Genomic DNA, 26,010 nt, shown 5'->3' on the forward strand with positions numbered 1-26,010 from the left:
AGAGCCACACAGTACACGCTCACAGAGACACACAAAGATACGCTCAGACACACACACACTGCATACACACAGACACACAGAGCACACACTGCCCACAGAGCAAAGGTAGGCCCACAGCACACACAAACACAGAGTGCACACACACACTGCACACACTCAGCCACATAAACTGTGCACACAATGCACATACCACACCTATACAGTGCACACACATTGCATACACACAGACAGCAACTGTGCACAGAGTGTATTTCTCACACACACACACACACACACGGTCTGTACTTCACACCCCCGATGTGTTGATTTTCTGCTCTGTCTCATTGGGCTGTGCCAAGGCCAATCCCTGCTCTCCCTCCTGTCTCCACAGTGTGTTTGTGTGGCGCTGCCTCTGAGGAGCCTCTGGCTGCTGCTGTCCTGCCCCAGCGAGGGCTGTGCTGGCCGGGACAGCCAGGAATGCCCCTCTGGGGGCAGGAATCCCAGCCCTGCTGCAGGCTGACATTTCCAGATCACTCATCCCAACTTACCCAAAGGGAACGGGAGCTGGCCTTGGAAAGCCCGACACCCTTGCGAAGGAAGCTGAGGTTTGAAGGGTAACCTGGGGATCCCAAAGGGATGAACAGTTCACTCACAAAGCTGCTTTTGCCTAATACTGTGTTGTTCAAACCATGTCTGAAAAGGGAGAAAATGCTGACAAAATGCTGGGCCCCTTAATTTCTAAATTTGTGGCTTGAACGTAGTTCAAAAAGTGGGTGGGTTTTAACCACACCTGCTTAAAACTCCAATTTGGTGCACTCAGTAAAGCTGGGAGCATTTCATGAGCAGGCTGGGGAGGGGAGAGGTAACCCTTCAGCTTTCATTAATTGAAGGAGCAAAGTATCCTGTTAAGTCCATTTTATTTTTAAATATATATATTTGGCAGAATTTTCTATCCATGAAGTGCCTTGGAATAATTTTCTAGTAGTTTGGGCTGCAGCCTTGCCTCCCCCACCTGCTTTCCACACACGGTGCTATGACTCTCACCCAGAGGAGGGCTAAACCATTCTCACCTTTTCCAGCTGGGTACTCACACGATCCCTGTTTTCTGCTTTGGTTTTTTAATACCTCCACCGGTGAGTTCCCCGCTGTCCAACAGCGAGCGGCTCTGTGCTGCCAGAAGGCCAAAGTGACGGCATTCCAGCTCCTGGGCAGCTGCTCCTGCTGCCAGCAGTGCAAGCTGAACTCCAACAGTGAGTGAGAGGAGAGGGTTTGGACAGACTTGGTTCGAGACATTTTAACACCAAGATTGAGGGAGTCATTCCCCAAGTGTTCCTGCATGCTCCCCCTTTCTGGGAAAATGTGCTTTCCACTCCTACAGGCAGTGGCCAGCCAGAATCTTGGCCTGGTGGGAAAGCCTCCATCAATCCCTAGTTCCTGCTCTGGAGGAGGGTCCCAAGCCTCCAGAGGAATCCCTGGAATGTCCCTACAGCAGGGCTATGTGTGCCCTCCAGTCAGTCCATGCTGCTTGTAAGTAAAATACAAATCCTCTAGTACCAGGAAATGCAGCTTTTTTTTTTTCTTTTTTTTTTTTGGGAAAAGCTCAGCATGGCTGACTCTGGGCTCCTCTCCTTATCCCTGGTTCTCCCTCACCCCACAGAGCCCCTTGTCCTATCCTGGGGGCCAGCTGAGATCAAAGCAGAGCTGCCTCCATGGAACAGTGGAACCATGGACAGATATTCCCAAAAGGAAACTCAAAACCTTTCACTATTTGTTAGGACATTTTGTCAAAACCAAAAACTCTGGGGACAGTGGAATTGGATAAAAATTAAAAAGGAATACAAATATGGGCAATATCAAAATACGTATTTAAGATCTTCAAGATTCTGGGCATGGAACAACATCCATATTTTGAAATTACCTTTCTTACTTAGAAGAAATAAAGTCCAAAATAAAACATTTAGACTTACATTTCGTCTCTGAAAAGCAATAGTGCTTTAGTCCCAGTTCAGGACAATAGGATTTTGAACTCTGGAACCTTCCTGCCAGTCCGTTTCTGCTGCCCACTGCACAGAAAAGTAGCAAAAACATCCCATTAAAGGAGTGGATTCCTGTCTGTTTAACACACAAAGTGCTTCAGCAACCTCAAAGAATCACCTTCTTTTTTTTTTACAATTGAATTTATTAATGCCTTATATGACTATACAGCAGAGCAGTTTGTCAGATACACAGTACGAGTCCCTATGCAGTCTTTTTTTCAAAGAAACCTTCGGGATCAAGTCCTGTTCTGTCAGGTGGTGCCAGCAGTGAGCACCTCTGCCTGTGTTGTAAGCACTCATGTTTGCCTTCCTTCCACGTTGATTGTATCCCAAATAAAACCAGTTGCGTGGCAGAATGAATTAATCAACAGTGATGTGAGAAATATCTTCAAGCAATAGTGTCTGTCAGGAAAACACTTACCTACGGTTTGTATGTTTCTATGGTCTGGCTTCCTGTATAAAATGCTCGGAAGTAATGCTGTATTTTACTGTAAAATGAAATATTAATGCATGAATTTCTATTTTTCAATGGTCAAGATGCCATTCACTTAAAATCTGCATCTCAAATAAATTTGTACACACGTTTTCAATGTCCAGCTCTTAAATCGGAATCAACGCGTCGACCTGGAAAGATTATTGGGACTTACTTCCTTCAAACTTGAAAATGGCATCAACCATTCCTGTCTCAAAACTCCAAGAACCCGACACCCTCCGGAGCGCCCTGGGACACTGGAGGTGGCCCTGAGCAGCTCCCTCAGGCTGCAGAGGAAGAAAAGGGACCGTGACAAACCCACCCCTGCACCGCGCTCTACTCGGACACTACTGCCACCACCATGGACAATGGAAATTTATCACAATGAACTTCAAATAAACACAAATATATATTAAACTTGCCTCAAGAAAGCCAAATACTGGTATCATTTTATGTCTATAAGCTTTATTGATACTTGGGGTTGGTTTTTTTTTTTCCTTTTTTTGTTGGGATTTTTTTTACATTTCACAATGCATTCCACAGACTTAGTTCAGTACAGCTCAAACTGCAAGTGTATAAATTTTTCACTTATCATTTCTTGCATAACAGGACAGGGCTTTAAGTTTCCAAACAACATTTGCAGCATTAGATACTCGGTCCACAGATTATCAGAGTCTGAAAGCTGGAGAATTATTTGCTCAAGATCAACTACTGTACGTTTGTGCAACAAAGTGTATGCTGTAAGTTTCTTTTACTCTGTGTGGAGGTTCTTTGTTCATTTCTCTTTTGTTGTTTCCAACAGATGCCAGTGTTTACAGAGACTTTTTAGTTTCTCAAGCTTGTGTGCTCTGGAGCTCGTCCAGGCCTCAGTCAGTTCTCTGAAGTACAAAGCACTGTGGAGCAGCTGAAAGATCTAAGCTTTGTGAAACACATATATATATATATATATATATTGGCAATTGATAAAACAAAATCACAATACAGCTATACTCATACCAAAAAGGCAAGATTTTTCAAAACTTGCTAAACTGGTATATTCTTCTAAAACATCTCATTTTAGAAAATCTGCATCAATCTACACAGACCATACACAGTGCACAAACTGGGAAGTGTTCTCCTCTGCCCCACCTGCTCTACACCTCCGGAACGCAGCAGGAACTACCTCTGATGAAGCAAATGTACAGCTGTCTCAGTCGTTTGTATTAGCCAGTGCTGCACACAGGATAAGGAAAGATGATTAGTTTTAGATCCATACATAGCAGCTTACAATACTTAAAGATGATGAAACACATGGCAGTCAAAACAGTTATTTTTCCTCAAACACTGCGTTGCTAAAAAATAAAGATCTGTGAAATTGCACTGCAATGTCAAGGGGTTTGCTATTCCCTGACCCTCCCCATGTAAATCCAATGAGTATTTTTCCCCCTTAAAAGATGAACTTCCTTTCCTATTGATAAGTTGCTTCAGGTTTTTTTTTATTCAGTTTTGCGCTTCAACCCAGGGATCTTTGCTTGGATCCTGCAAGAGGAAAAAGAAAATAGACAAAGGTAAGTTTGAGTAACAGACAAAAAAGGAAAGGTTAAACAGAATCTTAGAAATGGCAACGTGTGAAAAGAACCCTCACAACACAGCTTTATCCTCAGAGCCCAATGACACTGCTGAACTTTTCATTCCCCCCCTCAATGGCACCTGCTGAGGGGCTCAGCTGTCACTAATGGGCTGGCATACATAGATTTCTGTTAGAAATAATAGGGACTCATTTCAATACTGCATCAGCAATAAAGGAGCTCATTTCCTAACCAGTCCAGACTTAGACACCTTTTCCTTGCTTGGCCTGGCACACGCAACAACACATTAGTCCTAGACAGGAGTGCCACATGTGCCAGGACTGTGATCAGTACAAAGGAAAATAAATAAACCCAAACCAACTCACTTTGCCATGGCATCTTTGACATTCTTGTTCACAAGTCCCAGGTAATGGTCGATTTGGGCCTGGAATTGAAGCAGAAAGAAGTTACAGCCCCGCTCCCCCTCTGCAGCCTGGCTGAGTCCCACAGAGTTCTGTGGAAGCTCAGCCAGGACTATTTCCCAGTGTGATGCCAAAACTGGAATGCACCCACCAGAGGGCACAGCCCCGAAGGAACCAATCCCCAGCTTCTCCCTGGTCCATCAAGCCCCAGTTATGGGTGCAGGGCTGGGCCCCTCTGGGCCCCACAGAACAGCAAAGCTGCTTAGCTGGGCCAGGCTGGGTAACCAGCTTAGGCTGCAGCCCGGCCAGAGGATTGAGCAGCTCGGGTTAAGCCCCACACTCTGTCCATGCTCCTGCCTCGGGGCTCCAGGGCCCCTTTCCCGGTGGAGGAGGAGCCTGGACAGGACCCCATGAGGCTCTGCCATCTGCTCCTGCCTCCCCCATTCCCAGCCCCGCCCCACGGCAGCCTTGTTGTTGAAAGGGGAGACGAAGGGCTAAGCCAGAGCTGGCTCCCCCCTCCTGTGCAGTGACCTGCCCAAGACAGCCCTGGCCATAATTTAATCAAAAGCATTTTCCTTTGGCTCCTTCCTCCCTACTCCTTTTACACGGGAGTCTCTTCCCCAAGAGCAGCCCTGGACTGGGCCAAGCAGCTCCCACCTCCTGTTTTTGCCAGGGCTACGAATTCCACGGAGCTTTGGGAAACCAATCCTGAATATCAACTCCAAAAGGTACAGCAGGATTAACACACCATGCCCGGTGCTGCTCCAGTCCTGACCCAAGCTGGACCAGCAGAAAAGGCCTCCAAGTTCATCAGGCCTTTTCCAGAACTGTGTGCTGGGGAAACCCCTTCTTCCACCAAGAAGGAAAAGGGAAAGCATGCATAGTCTGAACTTCAAACTGAACTAGTCCCTGGTTCCTGGCTAAAGGCCTATTTCAAAGGCTTGAAATATTTCAGAAGACTGAAATTAATTTTAATTATTTGTTTCTGGTTTTGCTTCAAGCTGATTTTATGAAACATTTAATGAATTCTATTAAACACTCACCTGATGTCTCTCATAAATAACAGGAACACTGAAGAGCGAAATCAAAGCTGGAAAAGAGCATATCAAATGCATAAATATTGACAACAGGGATGGTGCTCAGGCAGAACAAGGACTGGTATCCACACCTTGATATGTCTTGCAAAAAGGTACAAGAAAAACGAACAATTAAGCCCCATGCACCAATTGTTGGCCAGAAAATTGAATAATCCCTACTAAGGAGAGCCTGAGCTGTTCTCCAGATCTCGCCAACAGTACAGTTCAGTCTGGTCACAGGTCACTTTTTCATGGTGGGTCATGCTAATTCTCCCCAAAGGCTGCTCAGGCATCAGTTGGTTCTGACACCTGAAAGCCAGCCTGCTCTGGGATATAAGAAATTAAATCCTGCAGAGGGACACAGCCACAGCAGATCCTGCACCTCCTCCAAAGTCCCAGCACAGCAAAGACATTCAGGGCAGGCTAAGCCTGACAGGGACAAGCGCAACAAACCTGCCAATAAACCGTGTAATGGCTGGAAATCAGCAATCTCAAGGAATTCAACAACACAACTCAAAATTACCCGTTCTGTTGTGTTATCAAAAAAAAAGGAACTTAGAAGTGCAACATCTTAAGGCTACAGGATCGGCCTCCCAGTGCTGAGCACTGCCTTCCCAAGGTTATTTGGTGTGCCAGGTGTGTAACACTTACCCAGGATCAGTAATGTCAGACCATTGAACAAGGCACCAACGTAAGTGAAAACCCACATCAACACTGCGAACTGCAAGGGAAAAAGAGCCCGTCAGCACCCTCTCTGTGCCCAGGACATCCCGCTTGCTGTAAACACAAATACCCATCTAAACAGCCCCAAAGTGCACCCCTGTGCACCCCCTGTAACCAGAGCCGGCCGATGAGATGGCTGAAGGATTCCGTAATGGGATACGTGGCCTCCTGCGTCCAGGTCACGGGGCTGAATTCAGCCCGGCTCAGCAGTGCCCAAACACTGCCCGGCGCCTTCTCAGGGCACTGCCAACTCCACGGTGAGGAGTGAAGGGCAAACACACAGCTCCTACCTCCCATCCTCCAGAGAGGGGACAGGCCAGCCTAAGAGAGGCCAAAGGGCTGGTGCATGACAGAGCCACAGAGAAAGGAGGTCACACCTGTGTGTGGTGGCCCTGCTGCCACCCAAGTGTCCACCCACCTGCCCGGCCATGCTCTGACCAGACCAGGCAGAGGATCTGACACAGCAGGAAAAGCCCGACTAGAAGGTAATGGGTGTAAGGTGAGCTTGGATTTACCTTTTCTCCTTCAAAAAACCCAAAGACACTTTGGATGTTAAAAAATTTAGGAACAAGAGGAGTGAAAAGTGCTCTAACATGGAAGCTGGCTCCAGGTCAGAGCCAAACTCAGAACCAAAGACATCCCTAAAGCCCCACACTGCCACCACTGCCGGCTCCCTATCTCAGCTGACAGCACTCATCCAGCTCCCAGCGGGACACAGGCCCCGCTTCCCAGCCCCACACGAAGGTCTGCCCACACTCAGAGCCAGGTGGAGTGTCCCAGGCACACCCCTGACCTATAGCAGTGGGAGGGGACCCAGGGCTGCCAGCTCTATTTCAGGGTAGGATTCCTCCTGAGGAAAATCAGCCGCTTTCTTCTAGAGCTGCAGAACTGCTGAGGAGCTGAGCAGCAGCCAGGAACAGCAGCTTTCCCCGTGTTGATTCCTTGCTCTGCACAGAGCAGAGACCCCCAGCCCCGGTCAGCTCAGCACACGGGGCTGTTTTCCCAGCAGAACCCTGGACAGACACCAGGAGAGGGTTGGCAGTGGCACGAGGGAGCGCAGACCTGGGCACAGTGAACAACCCAAGATGGAAACACTCCCCTCAGCAGGAGCGACACCCGAGGAAAGGAGGCACAGAGTGCTGGCAAGGAAAACAAGGCATGGGTGCAGGACTGGGGGTGTGGGCCAGGACCCTGGTAACGCGCCTGCAGCCAAGCTACTCTGAACTTACGTATCCCAACACCCAATTTTAGCTTATCAAAATACGTAAAATATCCAAACCAAACAAAATCAACAGCCACAAGAGCACTGATAGTCAATACAAGTCTAATTCCATGAACCCTGCAACAAAATCAAGTTGACTTTAACAGCTTCACTCAAAACTGGTCCAAAATTCAGGTGCATTAACTGCAAGTGATGCAGTTCTTTATCTGTCAGCACTTTGGAGATGTGACACAGCAGCACCAGGGAGGAGCACAAAGTTAACCCCCAGAGAGGCTGCACCGTTCCCAGCAGCTGAGGGATTCTGGCAGGTTTCTCAAGGAAAATAAAGCAGATTTGCTGAACTCCCTGGCCCAGTTCTACCCTGCAATGCCAGGGTGAGCCCGGAGCTGATGTCTCTGCACCAGGCATTTCACTGGTGCAAACGCTTCCACGTTGCAGCAGCCTGCACATGCAGCACATCCACCAGATGGGGAAGGAAGGCAGCAGCTTGCACTGAGCAAAGAGCCCCCGAGTGCGTGATGGTTCACAGTGGTTCTCCTGCATCCCAACAGCTATCCATGAGCTGCTCCCCATGGACACAGTTCCTGAAGCTCAGCACCACCCAGCCAGCTCAGCAGCCGGGAACACTGCTGATGACTCTGCCCAGGGCAGAAAATGTGAGCTTACGTAAGCACAGGGGTAACAAGACACAAATCAATCCCAAAGTCCAATAATTATCAGAACTATCAATTATTTATTTTAGTGAGCATTGAATTTATGGCTCAAGAAAGAGCAAAATCCAGGAGTTCGCATTTGACTACAGAAGCTTCTCTCCACCCAAAGTCTGTCCAGAACAGCATCAGGGCGGAACCAGGAACTGCTGCATGTGCAGGTTTTAACCCCCTTCACTTACAGTGCTGGATGGGAGAGGGACTCTGCTCCCACAGCTCCTCTCTCTGCACCCCTCTGACACTTCCCAGCAGCTCTCCCAGGATTATCCATCCTGGAGTCCATCTCAACCCCACATTTACTTACTGCTCTCTATTTTCTTTTTCTTATAAACGATGCAAACCCAGAGACCCTTACAGACACAACAAAGCTTACCTGAAACACACCTAAGAGACCTTTACAAACACAAAAAACCTCCCCTGCAACACCTCTAAATAAAGCTCTAAGACAAGAAAAAGAAAGCAGAAGGCAGCCCAGGATCCACCTCCAGAGCTGATTCTGCCTCTCCCACCTGCCTGGGATGAGGGGAAGCTCAGGAGCCAAGCTTGGTCCTTCCAAGGACCTGCACACCAGTGAAAGGCCTGGGTGGCTGATGGACTGAACCCACTTTTGCCAGCCAAAATGGGCAAATCCAGAAGTGCCCCACGCCCCTTCTTCGCTACAGAACACTCAGAATACAGAGCTCTGCTGCTCAAAGCCTCAGCTGAGCAAGAGCAGCGGTGCACAGTACCAGCACAGCCTTTACCAGGACAAAATGCAGCTTCTCCTGGGGCTCTGGCAAGGGCTCCTCTGCAGTTACTCCTCAAGAGCTGTGAGGAATTTCTCCTTGCGCTGCATAAATATTTAGAGTCCATTTTAAGACTTCCCCGACTGAAGTATTGTTTAATAAAGAAGAAAAAAAATCTTAACAAGACAGATTTTACAGTCAGAACTATTACACACAATGAACTGACCTGCAGACATTTTCTGCATTAGAGCTCTGTAACTTGAATTATACATAAACATGTGGTTTCCTAGAGTGAAGATGTTTAAACTACACAAGCCAAGATATTTTTATTTTTTAAACCAGGGCCATTATATTACATAAGACCCTGGAATCCCAATGTTCTCCTCGAGCGCAAACTCTTCAAAATCAGTAACTTGTGCTTGTGAACTGTCCTGACATTCACTGGTTTCTGATAAAGGGTTGTTTCCAGCTACCATAAATTAGACTAATTAACCTACATAAAACATTTTAAATGTCAGAAGGAGAGAGGGAAAATGAATTAGTTCAGCTGAATAAACACATCTTTCCTATGGACTGTAGTCTTTTAAGTGATTAGAGTGCCTTGAAGACATTCTGGCTGGAATCAATTCTGCTTCTAACATAATCCCTCCAGTAGGCCTCAGTTTTAGACCAGCGTTCACTGGAACAGCAGTTGGCTTCTCACTGCTTCCTTCTCCTTCACTGCAAGGGGGTGGGATCCCTACACAATGGTGTGAGAAGTCTCCTAACTCAGACCAAGGCACAGATCACAAAGGGCTCGATCAGAAACACAAGTGACCTTGTGATTCCAAGTTTTTCTGTGCTGTTGATAATCAGATCCAAACAGGACTTGGGCAGCAGCACTATTGATCATGTCTCAAAAAACAGAAAAGAAATGGTTGTGCAGAAAAGAATGCACAACCAGCTCCTCAAAAGCCTTTTCCTGCAAAGCCCTCCAGGAGCAGGGAGATTACTGCCCAACAGCCAGGCCAATACTCCACCTCCTCTCTCCCTCTTGAGAGAAGAAATCTGTCCCAGGAGCAGCAGAGCCCCCTTACAACTCCTCTTGCTTCCAGAGCAAACTGCCTCACTGCAGGAGCCTCGCAGGGCATCAGGTGCAGCTTTTCTGGCACAAACTGTGTTTAACTATGAGCACAATGAGAAACTGGATCTGCAAACTCTGGGTAAGATTCCAAGATCTGCCTGCAGGTTTCTATTGCACAATTACAACAAAGACTTGGACAGCCCTCTTGGTTTTCCCCACATTCACAAGGAACCCCTCCCCCAACTCCACAACAACTCAAAGGACTTTACAAAGCACTAAGTAAGGGGATTTACTGCAGCATAAATGCAAGTTTTTTCAAGAAGATTAAGCAAACTGAAAAAGAAGTGGAGAACACACTGCACTAGGTAAAGGAAACACCAGTCTCAAAAACAAAGAAAGGCAATTAGAGCTTGAAAGGAGAGAATACAATTCTCCCAGAACAAAACTGAAGGACTTTCAGCCAATTCTTTTATTATGTTGGGGTTTTTTTTCTTCTGTGTTTTGTTGAGTTTTTTCTTTTCTTTTTGGTTACATCTTGTTTAATTTATCACTATTCTTCACAGGCAGTTGTGCTCTGCCACTCTCAGTAAATCCCATTAAACTCTACATGGATGGACTCTAGCTGTTATACAGCACAGCTCACACTGGGTAATTTGCAAACCCCATGTCAGTAATACCCATCACTAAAAACAGCAGCTTTCACTCCCAAATCCAGGGGCTGGAACAAGTGTCCACCCAAAGACATCACTCAGTCCTCACCACTCCAGCAGAAAGAGGAAAAAGAACTCCTGTTTAAAGACAGGGAGCTGTGCATTAAACACAAACAGAAAACCAGCTCCAAACCAGGCTGGGACAATCTAGCCCAGAGCCAGGTTTCCCAGAGGGACACACACATCCACACATCAGTGACACACCCCCAAAGTCCAGATTGGAGCATGGCTTGTTTTTTTAGACGATTCCTGCTGTGAGAGGCACCAGCAAGGAGCTCGAACAGGGAGCTGCAGGCAGCCACAGCTTATTTCTGCTTTCCATTTGTGTTACTGCTCTGCCCACATGCAGATCAAGTTCTCCTTTACAGTTACCCCATCACGGCAGGCAGCACTCGATACCCAGCCCTGTGCCAAACACTTCCCAGAGCAAACTACACCTTGTTATTTACTTAAACGGAGCCACTGTTCATACTGCAAGGACCAGCAGGCTTTGCTAACCTGGGTCAGCAGCAATGTCCTTCCTCACAGAGGCAAGCTCACCTTGAGGGAATCCACCAGGTCGTCGACGAGGAAAAGGCGCCGCAGCTCCCGGACGGTGCCGTTCACGTGGCCCAGCACGACGTTGCTGTACTTCTGGATGAGCTCCTCCGACACGGCCACATCCGAGTCCAGGTAAGCCCTGCAGGAGACAGCCAGGAAACCTCAGGGTGAAACACTGCAGACTCGATCTATGTGCTAGATAGAAGCTGCATTTTGTGCTATAGAGAAACAAACTTCACAGCGTGAGGAATGCTGAAAGGACAAACAGAACTAACCTAAGGTATTCTTAGCCAACCATTTTTTTCTCACTGCTATTTACTCAGTCACCTGCACCAGGCAAAAAAGGGGCAGGCTGAAACAAGGGGGAAAAATCCTACAAAAACAATATATCCATTTCTGCCCCTGGAAGGCCCTTGTGGAGTTACCATCAAGCTGTAACACACTGTTACACAGCAAAATGAGCTGAATTTCTCCTTTGCTATAAAAAATTCTTACAACTAGTGAGAGCAATTCTTTTACAAAAAAGATATAAACCCCTATCTGGTTATATGCTCTTTACACTCCACTGCCACTTATCTGTGGTTGCAGTGGCTGTGGTAATTTGGAGTCTTTAAACAAAGTATAAATTACTTATCTAATGTGCACGCTGCAGGCAGAAGGAGCAACGAAGCACATCTGTAAAATGGAGCTCATTTCACAGTTGTTAAACTTTTGTTTAGGGGGATTCTGCTTTGGGGTGGTTTTCTTTGGGGATTTTTTAATATGAAAATTGCACAATGCTCCCATGTATGTCATTGAAGGCAAAGCTAAACATGACCTTGTGGCAAGTCCAAGACAAATGAAAATACTTCAAATGGTAACTGCAGCAAGTGGCCATTTCAAGGCTACATTCTGCCATCCACCCTTGGCTTCCATCTGCTCACCCTCCCCAGCTCATCCACAGGACACTCAGCACCTGCATCAAAAATCCAATTCTTCTCACAGGGTTTTTCAAGTAAGAATATCCTTCTTGTGGATAAGCTATACTGAAAAATAAGCAACCAGGTATGCTGGGCAAGAACGTCTGGAAGCTACTTAGGGTATCAGTATTTTTAGAATAAAAACAGCAGAAAGAGCACAGGTAGAACAAGTTCTGCTTGTTCTTGCTAAGAAAAAAGCCTGAAATTGTTGTTTAGATAATGAGAAGCAAGCAAGATTTCAGCTGGGAATATTCACCCTAACAGGAGGGTGTTTTTTCCCCAGAATTTTGTCCCACAGACTGGCTTCCCCTGGAAAAGGAGCCACTGCCCATGGTCTGCGAGGAATGGAGGGAAGCCTACATTTTGCCTTGCCTTACAGAAGGTGGGAATACTATCAAATTAGTAAGAGGGCTGTAGATAGAGGGGCAAACAGGACGTTCTGAAGACTGCAAGGGCAGACTGAGCCACTTCCCTCATTAATAACAGGGAGAAGCAAGGCTGGGCAGAGTGGGACAGGGCTGGCAGGGAAACAGGAAACACACACTCCTACAAGTCCTCCAAAAAAGATTAATAAGGTTTAATTTCTTTTAAGAGGCAGTTTCTGCAGCAGTGGGTACCTGGACCCTGTCACTGACCTGGCAAATGGGAAGCACAGCTACACACTAAACCACACATTTTAAGGTCTTAAGAGTTTCAAAAATATTAAAGTAGCCTTTTGTCATGCTTTAAACCCTGCTACATTTACTGTGATTTTTCCATCCCTTGTACCAAGCCCTCAGTCCATTTTCTGTATCTACTGTATGACTCCTGAGAAAATCTGAAAGTGGGGAACACATTTTTCAGTGCAGAGTCTATTTTCATTATTATGCAACATCTTAACAGCACGTGTCACCCACTGCTTCTGGCAGCACCAACGCTGCTGCCCTCCAAAACAACACAATTTTGCTTCATGAAAAGAAAAATCTCACCTGAAGGGGTGGCCCTCATCAGACTTCTGGATTGCCTGGATAACTCCCTTGTATATCCTAAAGCTGATGGTGACAGAGAGCAGGGCCAGGGCAATGTAGGCTGTGACGCTCACGATGCTGAACACTGTTAATGAGAGCAGCAGGAACAAGCTGGCTCCAAACACCACCCCGGTCTTCTTAATGTCTCGCCAGTAAAGGAGGTCAACAACTACAATTTAAAAGAGGTAAGAAATTAGAACAAGACACCTTTGGCATTCATATCAAGGCAGTAATTTTTCATTATTCACTCGACTGCTGAGAGTCACCAAGAGTGGGATTTGCAAACCCCCGTCAAACCAGAGCAGAAATCACAACTAGAAATAGGTTATTCAGTACTGGTTCAGCTCTGGACTTCAGATTATTGGGATTACTGCTATTAGGATTACCCAGATGCAATTGTTCAAATTTTAAAACAATGCTGCCCTTAAGCAATGTCAGAACTCATCTCTTCAGCTACTGTGCTGTGTTCTGCACCAGAACCACAGCGGTTTGTGCTTCATTTCCTCCCATTGTCGGGCATTTTGTGGAGGTCACTCCCTGGAGAGATTGATTCCAATTCCCTCTGAGAACAGATAACAAGACACCAACAGATCTCGAAACCATTATATCTTTCCAAGCCTGGTAGAGTCAAAGGCACTGCTCAAAGACTCATTAACAGTTCATTTTGTTTTCTTTTGATGGAAGCATTCCCATGGGAGTTTATAATGTTGATTATGGGTGACAGACTGAGCCATCAAGAGGGAATACTCTCTCTGAAATGTCAATCCAGGCTAAATCTGCTGTGCTCCAATGCAGAAGCCTTCATTTGCAAACCAAGTTTAGTTTTCCTTAAGTGACCCTCATTAGAGAACACAATATTATGCCATTTTTAGCATCACTGTTCAGAGCAAAGTACACCCTTGCACAAGGCATAGGTGATGGCTTAACACACCCACTGCAGATGTGTTTGTTAACAGCAATAACCGAGTAGAGACAGAGTTCAAGATGAATTACAGAAACATATTACTATTGCACTGCACATTCAGTAATCCTGCCTCATCCTAAACCATCGCCAAAATTAACTTTTAAACAGTATATCACAGCTTGGAACTGATTATCTGGATGACTCTAAAAACATTTTAAAAAATAGAATTTGTCTATTATTTCTTGCAGGATGAAAACACAGTCATGCTCCAACATTTAACACCTGGTAGGCTCTGTAGGGCAAAGTCTGTGTAACTCTTTTGTTGGTACAACGTGCCAAAGCCCCTGGGGCTGGGGTGTGTTTTCCCAGACTTTCAAGAGCTCTTCCCACTTATTCCAACATGGAAACTTATACTGCATAGCAGGAAAGAGAAAAACCATGGTCAGAAACTTAAACCCACCCTAATGCAAAGTTTCTAACCTCAATATTTAATTCACATTTCAGCAGAAGTTTCCTGCAGCCCCACAAAACAGAGCCAGGTTACAGCTGCACCAACACCTTCAATTTATCACAGACCAGAAACGCTGGAAAGAACAGCTTCACCCCTCCAGCACCATCCATCCCACTCCTTTCTTCAGCCTGGCTGCCTGTGCTGTGCCAAAACCATCCCAGAAAGCAGGAGCCAGCCAGATCAGGGCCTGGCGCTGCCACCATGTGACTGCACAAACATATGGGGGCAGAGATAGAGCAGCAGCGCCCGGAGGCAACGCTCCTGCTCTCCCAGCACCTCCAATCCAAACTCCTCCTTCCACTGCAGCCCAGGCTCCAAGCGACACAACCTTTCCTTGATACTTGTAAAAATAAAACAAATAAAATCAAGTCATCGTAGATCTGCTGTGGTGTGGGTTGCAACCCCAAAATTCAACTTCTTGTTTGTTTTTTCCTTCGCTTCCAGACACAAAAGAATCTATTATTGTCTCTGCACACCTTGCATTAAACATCAACAAAATGATGTGATTGACCTAAGAATCCTTGTAAACCTGTAAACCTTAACTGAGCTGCAAGGAGCCTCAACACCTGGGTGACATCTTCACAACAGTCTTGGCAAAAACAGTTGGTGGATTTTGTGCTCTTAAATCATGTAAGGCATCTTAAAAAAAACAACTTTTTTTTTTTTTTTTGAGCATTTGCTGCAAGTACTAAAAGAGTGTTTATTTTTAAATGCTGCAATTTGAGCATCCACGCACTCGAGTTTGGTGTTGCCCCTGTATCAGGTGACACATTCAGTACGAGCCCTGCTCCTCTGCCTGCAGACAGCTTTACTTCTGTAACGAGCTGCTGCCTCCTCTCTGCACAGCTTTAAAGCTGGGGGGTCTTCACAGGAAATCACTTATTCCATGCATTAATGCATTATCCCAGTTATAAGGAATGTCAGGAGAGTAATTCATCTGTATGACAGTTCCAGAATGCCAGAAACAAAGGTGCATTGCTGGAATTAAAGCACACAGCAAAAGCCAAATGGCCTTTAGCGACCCATCAAGTCTTTTGTTCTCGGTAATCAATAAGAAAATTCCCCACGCCAGGAGCTCCCGGAGCAGAGTTAAGCTGCTCATAAAACATTTTTCCTCATTTCATCTCCACTCCTTTGGAGAAGGACCAAAGGAGCGTAGGTTTAATGACATACGGATCTGGTATCATCGTAAATTCCTCAAAGGAAATTCAGCGTTTAAGTCACTGAAAAACTGCTTCGTAATTTTTCAGTTCAAGAAAGCAAGTCAAGCCACTCATCTGTATTCTCTAATTGATCAGAAACAAGTTATTCGCATTTATTTTGAAAGGAAAATATTAAAAGCATTACTAGAAGCAACCTTCTGGTTTTAACTTACACGCAAGATATTCACAGCAGATTAAAAATAAAACCAGAAACACAAAAAACCCAAACTCATTTTCAGCAACTGCCCTGCAACATCTTTCCTTATGGAAACTGTTCTGAGCTGCATTTTATACAATATGAAGTACAATAAAATAAATAATATTAATGCACGTCTTGCAGGCCTATTCTAAAACAAGAACAGCTGCCTACATTTGGTAAGCACGAACTGTCACTTGGCACGTCTAAAAATAGTCCTGTACCATCCGTGCCTTACATGCACAACTCATCCAGTTACATTTTGCTTTTAAAGCAAGTGCTGCGATAGCTTTAGCGCTGTATTTTTAAAATCTTTTCCTTTCAGATATTTAACTTAAAACTGAGCAAGTCACATCGGCTTTTAATGACAAAAACAAGCGGTCTGATATATTTAACCCGATAATCCTCTTTTTAAAAACCCCTGAACCAAGCAACCCCGTCTTGTTTTTCGGGGGGTTTTTGTTCGGTTTTTATTTTTTTTTTTTAAGAAAGAGAAATTAAAAGCGAGACCTACGAGCGAGCCGAGCTCACGTGTACCACAGAAAACCAGGAAAAAGGAACTAACCCGTTTTGGCATCCATCTTGAGCGTGCTGCGAGCACCCAGCCCTGGCACGGCTCGCTCCCGGCGCTTTCCACTTCCTGCGAGGGCGCTCGGAGGTCGCGGCTACGCAACCTCCGCCCGCTGCCATCCCAAACCCGGCGGCGGCCGCGCCGCCCATGGCCGCCTGCGCGCTGAATCCTCGGAACGCAGCTGCGGAGCCACGGGCTCCCCGCACAATGAACAACTCCCCTCTATCCGCTATTTACAGCCCGACAAACCCCGCGCTTCAGCGCCAAAGAAAGGCCGTTTGTGTCAAAGGGGAGGGGAGAGGGGGAAAACACTGTCCGCTTTACAGGGGTTGCTACACTGGAACCTTTCTGTGATATAAAGGACCCGTGCCTACCTTTCACATTCTCCTGGTAACAGCGAGAAGGCGCAGGGAAGAACTGAGCCTTTCCTGGCTCAGTTTAGCGTTGTGCCAATAGAGAAATGGGACAGCAGCGCTGAGAACCGGCAGCTTTCGGCACGGCTGCAGCACAATGCCCCATCTGTCACCGAGCAGGAAAAGCTGCTGGGCAGAAAATCCACAACCACAAATTGCTCTGCATTTCTGCTCAGAGAGGCCTTTTCCTCTTTTCCATGTAATAAAATGCATATTCACACAAGAGGTGATCTTCAGGGTTTCCACTGATCTCTGCAGAGAACCCGAGTGCTGACCCTGCACTGGAGTGGGGCAGCCCTGCTGGATGCAGCCCAACCCCCAGGAGAAGCCATCAGCTATCCAGTGGTTGGTGTGTTGAGCACCACCACAGACTGGGGTTTGACATTTTCAGGGCTTCCTGCATCAGGGTTATTACTCTAAATCCTGGTTGACATCCTAACAGGAGCAGAGACTGGGCTGCAAAATTGCAGCCTCTGTTTACCCTCATCAGAGGCATGGGAAGGCAGTTCGGGCCCTGACTATCTCCTTGCAAGCCAGGAACAACACCAGCTCCTGGCTGGAGAAACTGGGTGGTGACAGCAGGACTGCAAGTGGTGCCAAGCACGTGGGACTGCCACCAACAGAGCTGTCCCTGTCCCAGGGACAGGCATCCCCGTGGAGGAGCACATCCAGCAGACCGATGGGCAGGTGGCTCCAGCTGGGTGCCAGAGGGCACAGAACGAGGCTGCACCATGCCCAGCTCAGGCTTGGCACATCTGCACCACACCCCCAGCAAAATAAGTGATACAGATTTCACCAGTACATGCTAGAATGACAAGGCAAACACTACCAGATTCTAAAAAAAAAAAAAAAAATTAAAAAAAAATTAAAAAAAAAACCCCAGATATTACCTAATGAGCCAAAGCAACATTTTCATTTCTACTTGACCGGATACTCGTGGCATGTGTGCACTATGTACCAACTGGGAAAACCATTCCAAAGCCCCAGTTATTCATGATAAAGGTTGCCTATGCAATCTTTGCCATCAGTTAACTAAGTTAAACCAAAATTCAGAGAGATTTCTGCTCATTAATTAGGAAAGAATCCTGGGATAACCTGGAAGTATAGCTGTGCTGTTCACCGTACCATCGTATCAATATTCAGCCAATAAAACCTGACAATTCCTTGAAATCATTAAAAATTAAATAACAAATGCTACTTTTTAGTACTAATTACTCCACTGGGCCTATCTTCAAGGGCATTAAAAATTAAAATCATGCTACTCCCAGGGTAGACCTGTTTCATCCTATCTATCTAGATGATCAATACCACAGGTATTAATCAATGCCAAAGGTTGTACCACTTGCATTATGCTTGTTCCTCAACTACAACACATTAACCACATCTAAATTTAAGATTATAGTCATTAGGAAGTAGTGTTTCAGCTGCAAAGTCCAACTACAAATTGTACTTCTTGCTGTTCTCTGGTTTTAGAATTTTTTTTTTTTAAGTAATGTTTTAGCATGGAAAGAAACGTGTTGCAATATTTGCTTCTATATTTATTTTGGGGCTTGATGAATAGTGCAATCAGTCCCTGAACTTTACCCATCATTCTGCATGCCACTGGAGCCTGACCTAAGAAAAGAAGAATGTGAAACACAGTATCTTCATCTTGTTCTAAACAAAAACAAAAAAAACCCTCTAAACCAGGCTTCAACGGCAGCTGCAAAAGGAAAGGAACCAGGGTCTTCTGCTTCCCCAAAACCCTTCATTTCTGCTTCCATTTTCTTTTAGACCCGATCTCTGCTCAGGATGGGCAATTCAGGGGTTTTAAACCAAAACAGACTCCATTGTGCTCAAGGCCTCAAATTCCAGGGTTGGAAATGTGCTTTCAGATCAGCACCACCCCTGCCAGGCTGGTTGTAAAGAAACCTGAAAAGTGGGCCTGAAGACAAAAAAAGGGATCTTGCCTTCCAATTTTTACCAAACCTTCTGACCTCAGCCCTCTTTTTTCCCCCTTTCCTTTCTTTCTTCCCATCCCCACGAATTTCAGGCCTGACGCATGAAACCTTGAACATTTAAATTACTTACATATTAACAGCAATATTTTACTAAACACTGCATAATATTTTTCCTGATATTTTACAGCCCTTTAATAATAGATTAAACTGATTTTGCAGAGGGAAGGGATCAAAAAAGGCCTTCAGGACTTCTTTTGCTATATTTTTAGGTTCTGAAAAAAGCATTCTTTGGATTTCAGAGAGCTGGCAATTTTGTCCAAGTAGAATATTAAAAAACCCCAGATTTTGAACAATAACTCCCAAAAAAAGAGGAAAACGTCACAAGCACCAAGCACGACAGGGCCCTTTAAAATACATTTAAGTATCCAGAGATAATTAATTTTTTTTAAAGGTTGTCCGGTTGATAAAGTATGAAGATTACTTATTCAAATAAGGCTTAAACTCTAACACACTGAGCACTAATGTAATGATCCACAGAGATTTACACCGGAGATCTCCCATTGGTGCTTACAGGAACAAAGGTCAGCACCACACTAATTTAAGGTCAGCTACTTATTTACCTAAAACAATTTAATATTACGGCTGTAAATTCTGAAAAATCAGACACAGTTCTACCTAGAATTTGACAGAATTATGAAAGATTCAACGCAAACGGGATTAACGGCATATTTCGAACAGATTTTTAGAGAAAATATCCCCACCCTCCTCTAGCCTGCATGCAATTTCTCCTCTTAAAAATATTAAAACAGGACCTGCAAATTACATGGGGTTTTACCATTAATGGATAGTATTGTTAGATTATTAAAAATATTGAAATTTCCAAGGACCACGGAGTAAACTGGGACTACGCCAGTATTTGTGCCGTGCATACCAAAACAAGCCCTTCATTAATATGCTCTGTAGAACTGGAAAAGATCTGCAGTGTCACAGGAGCCGTTTCACCTACATAAAGTATTTATTCTTCTGCATTGCTCCTATTTACCCATTTTAACCTGCAGCTTTTCTAATTCTGCACGTGGCACAAAGAGACTCCACATCTTCAGCTACATTTCACAATCAAATAAATACATGCTACAGACACCATTTGCTGAAAACGACCCACGGCATCTCAAAGGAATAAAATTAGGAAAGAAGGTGAAAGAATAAATACCCTTATCCTTCCAACCGCTCGGCTGACTGTCCATCTCTCCAGCTGGGATTATCAATTATGCATTCCAAGAGGGGAGAGCTGCGGGAGAAGCGCCCTGCAGCCCAGGGAGGGAACCATGGGCTTCCCCGGGCTCCGCAGTGGTGCTGCACTGGTGCTGCAGGAGCGGGTCAGCTGACGGGGTGTGGAGCTGACGCAGTGCTGGCAGCGCACGGCCCCGCTGCGCCCGGAGCGGCGGCACGGAGCGCTGGCGCGGCGGCACGGAGCGGCTCCTCCCGGCCCCAGGGAGCGGCTGCTCCGGCACGGCGGCCCCGCCGCACGGACGGCAGCGAGGGCTCCAGAGCCCGGCCGCGCTAAGCGGCTTTTCGCCGCCCGGCTCAAAGTAGTCACCAGACGAGCTTTAAATAGATTGCTTTTCAAACAGAGGTTCAAAGGCGTTTACAAACCTCCCAGATGTATGGCTTCCCCTCGGGTTTCTGTAAACTAACGTCTGCCTGCTGGAGGACTAACAGAGACATCTTTGTAACACTTCTCCCTTCTCCGCAAGCGGCGTGAAGGGAAACAGAAAAGGACCCTTTCTGTGCCTGGAACAAAAGCGGAGGCTCATGAAGAACACGATTAATCCTTTAGTCCCCAGGAGCTGCTCAGCCATATTTATTCCTCTTAAGGAAGGCTGCAGAAAAAGTTACTCAGCTCTTTACCCAATTCCTACAAGCAAACACCTTCCCCTTTTTTATTTTTTACATTTATTTTACATCAGCATTCTCTGTTGGCAGCTGCAGACCTGACAATTAACTGTTTCCTTCATTTAAATAAAAACAGGAACCTGACAGTTTACAGTACCAACATATAGAAAGCAGCATTTGGAAAGTATTGCACAAACAGGAGAGGAACGTGAACTACAACCCCGAATGTGAAAGACAGGAGCTGTGGGAATCCTGATGTCATTTTGTTTCCATCCCTGCTGAAAAAAAACCCCACAATTTCTATTCCAGTTTGGAATTTCTTTTTAAGATCGGGAGCTAACAACAGATCTTCCCAGGACTGCTCCAAAACCTCCTAAAAATCTAGTACACCATTTTCTTAAGAACTAGAAAAGGGCATTCCCACATCTCCATGAAAATAGTGTAGACCAGGAGGGCTAGAGATCCCAATTCAGACCTTAAATAGACAGTTTCACTTTCCATTAGAACAGTCTTACACTGAGAAAGATTACTACAAAGAGACCCAAAAGCCCTGCTTTGGACTTCAACACTTTGCTACATAAATTTAAGGCCTCCTTTGACAGCAAGACCAGTTACATCTCTTTTTAACTTATATCAAGATGTGCATTTCAGTTCCAATTTCAACAGGTAATTCCAAACAAATCCAAAACAGGAGGGAAGTAAGGAATGTATATTCAAACATCAGAGTGCAAGAGAATGTGAAAAGCTGCACTGCACAAAAAGAAGAGTACCAAACATGTGTGAGAACCTGTGTCTGTCTTCAAGCTGAACTGAAAACCACCAAAACCTGTGAGTCGCCCTCCATATTTGCACTGTCACTAAACTTGCCAAAAACATTGTGCTTTCAAAGGTCTTTCTATTAATTATCAAATTTCTAAAGATACCAAATGAAAGCCTCTTAATTTCATGTTTATATTCTTTATATCTTATACTTAAAATAATGCATTTATGCAACTCTGTCTACCCAGAGCTTGTTGTGGCCACAGCAGAGCGGCTGCACCACCAGTCCTGGTTCTCCCATCTCCAGTGTGCCCTCACTGCTCCCAGGAGTGCCTCCCTGGCCTCCAGAGCCTCCTCTTGCCTCTCTGCAGACCCAGTGTTCATTCTCACCACTCCATGCAAACACGCCTAGAATGAAATCCATCTCCCATTTCAGGCAAGAGGGGCCCTTACTCTGCACATAAAGCAGGCACCAGCACTGCCAAACTTCTGCAGGAGCTCTGTTTTCAGCAGGGATACTGCACACCTGCCTCTAGAGCATGTTTGAACAGCAAGTACAGAGGAGGTGGCATTATCAGGTCCCCCAGACAAGTCAGACACAATCAGTTCTGGACACGTGTCATGGCACGCCCCAGGCTCCGTGGAGCCTGGCAGGGTGAGTGCTTTACTCACTCGCTACTCACACATTAAATCACCCTGGGCAGGGGCTCTGAGAACAGCACTGCAGCTCCCTCTGCTCTCCCTCAGTGCTGCTGCTTACCTGGCAGAGTTGGGAACTTGGCCCAAATGCTCCATTTTCTCCCTAATTCTGCCACTCTGAAGGAACTTCCTCTGGCTTTGCCTTTTTAGCAGCCTCAGCGACACCAGTCTTTGCCTCTCAACAGGGGCCACAAGAGCTCTAACGAAACACAGCAGATCTGTGTCTTCAGAAAAATTTCACTCATTGGGTTTGGTTTTTACACTCATTCCTCCTCCTCCTTTGCAAATTCTCTTCCCTCTGGAACTCTCCATTTATTACTATTTACCTGGTAGCATAAAAGATGACCTGAACAAGCAAAGAATCTAAGAGTACAATGAGATGAAATTAAATCAAGATATTTTATGGTGAATTAAATGGGACTTTACCAATCTGCTTCTGAAAGAAACTCTGAGACGTTCCAAGGCATTTTTCCTCCAGTGGAAAACAACAACAAACAAACCCAAGCCCCTCCTGTCTGCTGAGTGGTGCCATTTAACTCACTACAAACACAGAAAATAACAGAAATTCCCCAAATGGGTACAGCTGGTATCAGGCAGAACTTCTAATGTCCTTTAAGATTCACACAGCTGCAATGACCTGGTTTCTATTACAGCATGACAGGAAGGATTTGGTTTCTGCCCCCATGTTGTAGGAGGAAAAAAGAAAGATTCAGCAAAAGATTCAGCATTAGTACCACCCTCTCAAAGCACATTTCCCACCTGGGCTTCACCTTTGTATTTGCCCCCCCAAGAAAATCCAGGAAACATAAAATATTAACTGCATTTCTGAGTGCCTGCAATGAAAGCAAATAAAGCAGTTAGATTTAATCTGAAGGGAATGTCTACAGAGCTGGTGGTCAAGCCCACCATGAAACAAGGGTGTTCTGGGAAACTGAGTGTCTTGATGGTAAAGATCTCAACATTACTTCCAAATATATTGAAATACTCAGCATGGACACACTGAGGGATTTAAACTGCCAATTTCCATTTTAGTACGTAACTTTGTCGTGGCCAGAGGTTTTGAGTCTATAATTCAAGAATATAAAAACCTCCACATCCCATCAATCCAAACCAGGTTTGTGCAAAGCATGGGCTTGGGGAGGATTAATGATCTGTACGAGAGAAGAAAGTCTGTGTCACAGGAGGGCTGAGATATGGAATGTGTACATTTAGCTTTCACCTCTCAAACTCATTTCAGGAGTTGGGAATTTATCCAAATCTGGATGGATCCCTTCCCGTCCGGCAGACTCTGAGGTTCCACCCCGGTGACAAACACTAGATGGCATTAGAGCCCTGTCACACAGGCTGGCCCTGATCCATGGCTCCCCGGTGCCTGGTGCTCTCACCTCCTGCAGGAGCTGGGCAGCAGCACCTGAACCCACAGGAACCGCCCTTGGAGGGCACAGCTTCCCAGGCTCCACTGACGGAGCTCAGCAATTTGAGGTCTGCGGAGGGGGACAGAGAAGCAGGGCTGTTTGCTCAAAGCCAAATACAGCAGCTACTGAGAAATAAAGGCTTGGGGGGGGGGGGGAAATCACTATATTCAGCAGCAATTGCTGCAATTGCTGGTGTTGCAGGGCTTGTTTGCCCTTAAAATTGTTCCAGTTGTTACATACAGTTCTGAATTTGTTTGGGCTTGGGATTTTTTTGCTTTTGTGTGTTTCCTACATCTGTCCAGATTACCCAAGGGTGTGCCAGGCACCATTTAACAACTCTCCTTCTAGCCAGGATACTCTTCAAAGCTTTACATTTGCTTCAGTGAACTGGATAAGTTAAAAAAGTATCTGCAACCTTTTTAGAATCCCTGTTAGCTCCCCGCAGCCCACTGGGGCTGTGGGAAGTTACAACACACAGGCATTTAGGTTAGCTTCCAAAAAATAGCACTGTTAAGTAAGCATTCCACAACCTTGGATTTAAGTGCACCAGTAAGGCAGCTCAGATTAAAGCTTTAACAAGCATCAGTCACACCATCACACCAGCTGAATTCCACAAGTCTTAAGACACAGTGAAATCTATTTCAGTTCCACTGATGGGTAGGGAAAAAAAACCCCAAAGAACAAAGGTAGACTCAGAAGGCCAAACACATGCACAGATGCACTTGGCCTTGTGATGAACAATCCCTCCTTGTTAGTTCTTCAATGGTACTCTGAAATTGTGCCTAAGCAGCGTGGTATTTAAAGCAGACAACTGATGTTGTTTGTGGCTTGTCTCAGAAGTCCAGTTCTGTATTTTGCAACACAACAGAGTGTGGAGAAAAATCCAGGAAAAAAGGCCCATTTTTGAGTTGGTATTCTCATCTATTTAGCTTTAAGCAAGTGTTCCTCTGGCATAAAGCAAAAAATTTTCTTCCCAAACAACACAGCATGTCAAAAATGCAAACTGCAGCTGCTCTCCAGAGTGAACACAATGCTGAGGGGCTGCAGCCCCCAGCCCAGCTCACAGCACAGACCTGGGCCCTGTCCCTGCACTGGGCCATGGATGGGAGAGCAATGGCACTGTTCAGCTCCTCTCTGCTCTGGCAGCTGGGTTTCTGTGGCAGCTCCCCACAGATGGAAGAGCAGCAGCTGTGTCCTCCTCAGACCCACAGGGAGGGCCTACCATCCCCAGGCAGGGACTTGCCACCCCCAGCCTGCTACATCTATGCAATGATTAAAGACCCTCTCCAAAGGTCTCCCTTCAAAAAAACTAACACAAAAGCTCTTATATTAAGTGCAGTGTTTTGCTTTAGCTTTTTTTTTAAAGTAGTCTGAGCTCTAAGCAATTAACCCCTTGACATGAAGTCCAAGACATACAGCTGCTCTCTAGACAGCTCTGTCTGCTGGAAGCCTGAGGAGCCTTCACAGAACACACAGACACACACAAAGCATTTTAACAGTGCAGATTATCCATAAAGTTTTACCCCAAGCCAAGGGAAAAGCAATACTCTCTCCTTTCTGCCTTACCTGTACATATAGAGGAGGTGAGACAGGAGAAATGGCAAAGGTAAATATTAAAAAAAAAATACATCTTCTACCTTATTTCCCAAATCATTTTCAATGGCACCAACACTGATGTTCACTTCAACATGCACCTGCTGTTCCCTTCCAACTCAGGGTATTCTGTAATCCTGTTTTATGAACTGTAGGCTGCAGCTACTGCATAAATACAGTACTGCTGCTGAGTCAAACCAACTCCCGCTTTTCTATTTAGAGCACCGTGCTTTCTGCAGTAGGTGTTTTTTTTGGTGTGATTGCTTCTGGTCAAAGCTTAAGTAGCAGCAGAGTGCTGCAATATCAAAAAGCAAAGTACTCCCGTAGTTTACAAAAAGCTGGGAATTCATGAGGTGTTCAGTTTAGAGAAAAGAGTACAACTTCCCGCTACCATAACTGCACATTACTGTAAGAAAAATTAACCACACTGAAGTGCAAGCCCACCTGAAAAGAGAAACAGAAATTAATGCCTGTGCTGTATATAAACCAATTTTAGTGTGTGCAGAACACTCAAGTTCTAATGACCACTTTTTCAGTATAACCTGCATACTAAGCTCCCTCACGTTCACCCTTTGTTTAAACCACCGGCCTTGATCTCACACAGGCTGGAGATGCACAGACTCTTTTCCAGATTCCAGGCACATACAGGAACAGCAGGGGTATTTTCCTGAGTTTTACAGTCTGATGTCTGAACTGTTAATGAAAAGGAAGAAATGCCTCTTC

General features: G+C 45.6%; 2 protein-coding genes across 16 annotated transcripts in view; one reads left to right on the forward strand and one right to left on the reverse strand.

Moving 5' to 3' along the window:
• EML6 (EMAP like 6) overlaps nucleotides 1-3,463 on the forward strand; it is an 88,442-nt gene extending 84,979 nt beyond the window's left edge. For all 10 annotated transcript variants that reach the window (XM_038130458.1, XM_038130461.1, XM_038130456.1 and 7 more), the window contains one exon: nucleotides 371-3,463. In XM_038130458.1, coding sequence (XP_037986386.1) covers nucleotides 371-395 — 25 coding nt within the window. In that variant the 3' untranslated portion in view covers nucleotides 396-3,463. The remainder of the gene's footprint in view (nucleotides 1-370) is intronic.
• The window catches only part of RTN4 (reticulon 4), a 40,737-nt gene continuing 17,662 nt past the window's right edge, over nucleotides 2,936-26,010 (reverse strand). For 4 of the 6 annotated variants that reach the window (XM_038130467.1, XM_038130468.1, XM_038130470.1 and 1 more), the window contains 6 exons: nucleotides 13,153-13,360; nucleotides 11,226-11,364; nucleotides 6,184-6,253; nucleotides 5,500-5,546; nucleotides 4,421-4,479; nucleotides 2,936-4,005 (listed from right to left, as the gene is read on the reverse strand). In XM_038130467.1, coding sequence (XP_037986395.1) covers nucleotides 3,963-4,005; nucleotides 4,421-4,479; nucleotides 5,500-5,546; nucleotides 6,184-6,253; nucleotides 11,226-11,364; nucleotides 13,153-13,360 — 566 coding nt within the window. In that variant the 3' untranslated portion in view covers nucleotides 2,936-3,962. Of the gene's footprint in view, nucleotides 4,006-4,420; nucleotides 4,480-5,499; nucleotides 5,547-6,183; nucleotides 6,254-11,225; nucleotides 11,365-13,152; nucleotides 13,361-16,569; nucleotides 16,713-20,138; nucleotides 20,440-26,010 lie in introns of those variants that run through there. The other 2 variants (XM_038130471.1, XM_038130472.1) reach the window with 2 other exon arrangements.

Source organism: Motacilla alba, chromosome 3 (genome assembly GCF_015832195.1).
Source record: "Motacilla alba alba isolate MOTALB_02 chromosome 3, Motacilla_alba_V1.0_pri, whole genome shotgun sequence".
NCBI lineage: Eukaryota > Metazoa > Chordata > Aves > Passeriformes > Motacillidae > Motacilla > Motacilla alba.